The sequence below is a fragment of the Marmota marmota genome, unplaced genomic scaffold (assembly GCF_001458135.2).
Source record: "Marmota marmota marmota unplaced genomic scaffold, marMar, whole genome shotgun sequence".
NCBI classification, from domain to species: domain Eukaryota; kingdom Metazoa; phylum Chordata; class Mammalia; order Rodentia; family Sciuridae; genus Marmota; species Marmota marmota.
This window is the reverse complement of record NW_025999863.1, coordinates 6098921-6103710: the sequence shown is the minus strand read 5'-3', so window position 1 is coordinate 6103710 and position 4790 is coordinate 6098921. Positions and strand designations below refer to the sequence as shown.

Here is a 4790-nt window from a genome sequence, read left to right as displayed (position 1 = left end):
GAACTACTTGGATACTCGTGAGAGCTCATGATACAGGTGATGAAGTGTTTGTTTTTAATGAACTGTTTCTCAAAGTTCAGCTTATATCAAAACCATCTGGAGGGTTGGTCCTCATCCCCAGAATTTATCACCCATAACTCTGGAGTGGGGCTTAATCTTTACATTTTTAACTCCTTCCCAACTGATGCTGCTGCCACCGCCCATTCATGTTATTATTTTTAACTGTATCTTATCCGTCAGATTATTCAACAATATGAAAGCCAGAAACGTGTCCGTTTCCTCAGAATTCCTTCTCCTGGGACTGACAGATGACCCAGCCCTGCAGCCCCTCATCTTTAGCCTGTTCCTATCCATGTACCTGGTCACCATCCTGGGAAACCTGCTCATCATCCTGTCCGTCAGCTCTGACCCCCACCTCCACACCCCCATGTACTTCTTCCTCTCCAACCTGTCCTTGGCCGACATCTGCATCAGCACAACCACGATCCCCCAGATGCTGGTGAACATCCAGATAAAGAGAAAGACCATCAGTTATGCAGGCTGCCTCACCCAGGTCTGCTTTGTCCTGATTTTTGCTGGATCGGAGAACTTTCTCCTTGCAGCAATGGCTTATGACCGTTACGCAGCCATCTGCCATCCCCTCAGGTACACGGCCATCATGAACCCCCACCTGTGTGTCCTGCTGGTTATGATCTCCTTGTCCATCAGCACGGTGGATGCCCTGCTGCACAGTCTGATGCTGCTGAGGCTGTCCTTCTGCACAGACCTGGAGATCCCCCACTTCTTCTGTGAACTTGATCAGGTGATCACACTGGCCTGTTCTGACACCCTCATCAATAACCTCCTGATATATGTCACAGCTGGGATATTTGCTGGTGTTCCTCTCTCTGGAATCATCTTCTCTTACCTTCACATTGTGTCCTCTGTCTTGAGAATGCCATCACCAGGAGGAGTGTATAAAGCCTTTTCCACCTGTGGCTCTCACCTGTCTGTGGTCTGCTTGTTCTATGGGACAATTTTTGGGGTGTACATTAGCTCTGCAGTGACTGACTCACAGAGAAAAGGTGCAGTGGCCTCAGTGATGTACTCTGTGGTCCCTCAGATGCTGAACCCCTTTATCTACAGCCTGAGGAACAGGGACATGAAGGGGGCCTTGAGGAAGCTCCTGGGTGGGGTCACTTCTCTTCTGTGATGGATCATTTGTTTTGCACTGGAGTAAACCAGAGCTACCAGATTCCTGGTGAGCAGAACACCTGACTTTCCTACCCCTACCTTTTTGTAAATGCCTAAACAGGGTGGGTATGTGTTGGAGCAGTTGCTGAGCCTGTGTAAGACCCTTGGTTGGAGCCCAGCACTGCAAAAATAAAATATAAAATAAATACAATGACTAACACGATGACCAGCTGCATTTTACTTGACTCATATCTATGCCTTGTCCTGCTAATAAAACTTCAATTCTCCAAGCATAATTTCTTTGGTTGGGTGCCATATAATCTAATCGTAGAGCAGAGACTCTGTTTTAGCAATTCTTCTGTGGTAATCTCTAAGAAGGAAAATTAGAGAAAGAACACAAAGAAAGTATTTAAAGAGTTGTGGTCATATTTAGACAAAACTTCTACCAGATGATGTGAGTAGAGCCACTAGAATTGCATTCTAGATGGAGGCACAGGGTGGGCGCTCATGTCCTATGAATAAATACTGAACCCTCACTGCCAAGCCACATCCTTCCCATGTAGTAATACCTTCTACCACACTAGTGTCAATATCTGGAAAATTGGAGCAATTAGATGACATTGCTGGTTTGACATTGGTGGTGACATTTCAGAAATTCATCAATGACAGTATTTATGCCACAAATGTTCTTCCATTTGGCCTTGTTAAAAGTCAGACTTAGTGGATGAATTCCACATCTTGTCATTCTTATCCTTGATCAAAAATCAATCATTTCATTTAACAGTTACTTGTTAGGGCCAATCTCTGTAATTTTACATTATGTGTGATGGGCTTAACAATAAGGAGACTTTCTGATGTTGATGACAGAAAGTCATCAACATCTATTTTTATGCTATTATAATAAATCTATTTTAGTGTTCTCCTCCATGTGCTCTGAAGGAATTCAAAACAGTTTTATACTTTGAATATAATTATTGAATATCACAAAGTAGCTTCTCAGCTTGGGGAACTTCCAAAGAGTTTTCCTAAGTGGTGAAATCAATGTGCCTTACCATTAGACATTCCTGGGTTCCACATCATCCCCTGAACATAGCCTTTGGCCTGACAATCTAGTGGGTACATAATGGCATTTAATTAATTCCCATTTATCCTATGAGATTGATAGTGGTTTCAAATATTATGGGTCATTTATTTTCCCTTTTTGTGAAAGAAATTGTCTATGATATTTCCATTGAGATTCTTATTTTTAACCAATAATAGATTTCTGGTGTTTTGAGGAATTTTCATATTTTTTCCATCTTTTTTAAAAATATTTTTAGTTGTAGTTGGACAAAATATCTTTATTTTACTTATTTATTCCTATGTGGTGCTGAGGATAGAACCCAGCGCCTCACATGTGCTAAGTGAGGACTGAGCCACAAACCCAGTCCTTTCTTTCCATCTTGATTGTACTTATGTAAAGTCACACCAAAAATGTATTTGTGCTCCTCTCATTATAAATCCTCATGAGCATTTTAAATTATTTGTATTCTAGATAATTGCCATTTGAACTGGAGTGAGCTGAAATTTCAGTACAGTGTTCATTTGCATTTTCTTATTGCTAAGGAGCTGGACATTTTTCACACATTTGTTGGCCATTTGTATTTCTTCTTTGAGAATTTTTTTTTTTGGTTAGCGTGCCTATGTATTGATTGTGGGAAGCTGATGAACCTTAATACATTGCCAGTTTCCCCTTGATCATGCTGCTCTTTCTTTTACACCAAACACCTGCTCCAAAAGTAAATTATTTATCCAGAAGTATGTTTTCTCATAAAAACACATTAAAAAGTTTACAGGACAGCCCTAAATGGGCATTTGGATGTATTCTAGACACCTGTTTTATATATTATGGCAATCACCAAAAAAAAATTATCCTATTAATTACTTTCCTCAGGGCTTCCTTCATGTCCCAGTTCCTCAGGTTGTAGATAAAGGGGTTCAGCACTTGATAGAACAAGTGTAGATCACGGGGGCCACTGCAGTCTCCCTGGAGAAGTCAGTCACTGCAGAGCTAATGCACACCCCAAAACCTGTCCCATAGAACAAGGAGACAACAGACAGGTGAGACCCACAGGGGAAAGGGATTTGCACTTTCTGCCAGCTGATGGCATTCTCAAAAAAGAGCAGACAATTCAAGTTTTTGAGAAATGATCCCAGGGGCAAAGAGAGAAGTATCTCGGAACAGATGGTTTAATCACCTGAGCAAGTTCACAGTGGAAGCAGGGAATGTCCAGGTCTGTGCAGGACAGCCACAGCACCACCAGAGTGTGGAGGAGGGCATCCACAGTGCCAAGGGACAGAGAGAGCAGAGCCAGTGGGGCTCACGGGCAGGGTTCTTGAGGATCCTCTATCTCCAGGCTGACAAATGGCCACATAGTGGTCCCAGGTCATCACTGCAAAGAGACAAATTCCTAAACCACCAATGATCAAGACTAAGCAGGCCTGGGAGACAGTTTTTGCATATGTGATATTCTCATCCTGTATTTCAATTTTTACAATGATCTTTGGCAACATGCCAGATTAAGCTGATGTCAGAGAAGGGCAGATTGGAGAAAAAAAATATGGAGCCGTGGGAGTGGGAGTCAGAATTGACAGCCAGGATGATGAGCAGGTTCCCCAGGATGGTGACCAGGTACATGGACAGGAACAGGCTGAAGATGAGGGGCTGCAGTGCTGGGTCATCTGTCAGTCCCAGGAGAAGGAATTCTGAAATGTTTCTTTGGTTTCTGGGTTTCATGGTGCTAAGGAATCCTGTGTAAAGTGTGGGTGACATCACAATAATACAGACAACTCCTTGGCCCACAGCAGTAGTGGCATCACCTGAGCATTTGTCAGAAATATTGGTATTGAACCCACTCCAGGTCTAACAGTGTGCCTCACCACTGCCCCTCTCAGGGATCTGTACAAAGACATTCTGGAACATTTGAACTCAGGATATCAGAATTTGGAGTGTGCCATCTACCATCACATCAGGAGACCTCTGAGCATCAGTACTGTGATAGAACCACTTAAGTGCCAGCTGGATTCCATTATGAGCCTTCTGAAAATGTCCACCTGAGAACAGCCACAGAGACTCCCCTGGTCATCAAGGTCTTCAATTCCCCATCCACAGAGGTGGTGTATAGCTAGAGGCAGCATCAAAATAGGAGCCACATTCAGGAGCAGAGAATGTGCTTCCTGAAATCTCGGGTATCGACACATATTTTAATAAGGTGGTCTCAAGTTTTAGCTCTATGATTAAATCACTGTCATTAATGTGCAGTATTTCATGTGTTTTTTTCCAAAACACAGGAATTAGAGGAAAGATGATATTTGCAGCGACTTAAAAAAAGAGAAGAAAAAAGGTGCAGTTTGTTTTAGGCTGCATCTCAGGGTAAGAGACACACGATGTCCCATCCCAAGTTTCCAGATTGCTTGTGCAGCTGCCGGATGAGGAAGAGGAGGAGGAGCACTGCAAGGGAAGGCGGAGGACACTGAGAGCAGTCCCCTGGGTGCCTGGCTGAAGGTCACAGTGGAGGGCATCTCTAGCATCCCATCAACATGGCTACTTCAGCAGGAACTCACGTGCAACGAGTCGA

At 43.3% G+C, this 4790-nt stretch overlaps 1 protein-coding gene across 1 annotated transcript; it reads left to right on the top strand.

The window, feature by feature from the left end:
- Positions 1 to 232: 232 nt before the first annotated feature.
- LOC107157575 (olfactory receptor 7G2-like) lies at positions 233 to 1192 on the top strand. The gene has a single exon (XM_015503923.2). The coding sequence runs from the start codon at positions 254 to 256 to the stop codon at positions 1190 to 1192; it is 939 nt and encodes a 312-aa protein (XP_015359409.1). The 5' UTR covers positions 233 to 253.
- Positions 1193 to 4790: the final 3598 nt, after the last annotated feature.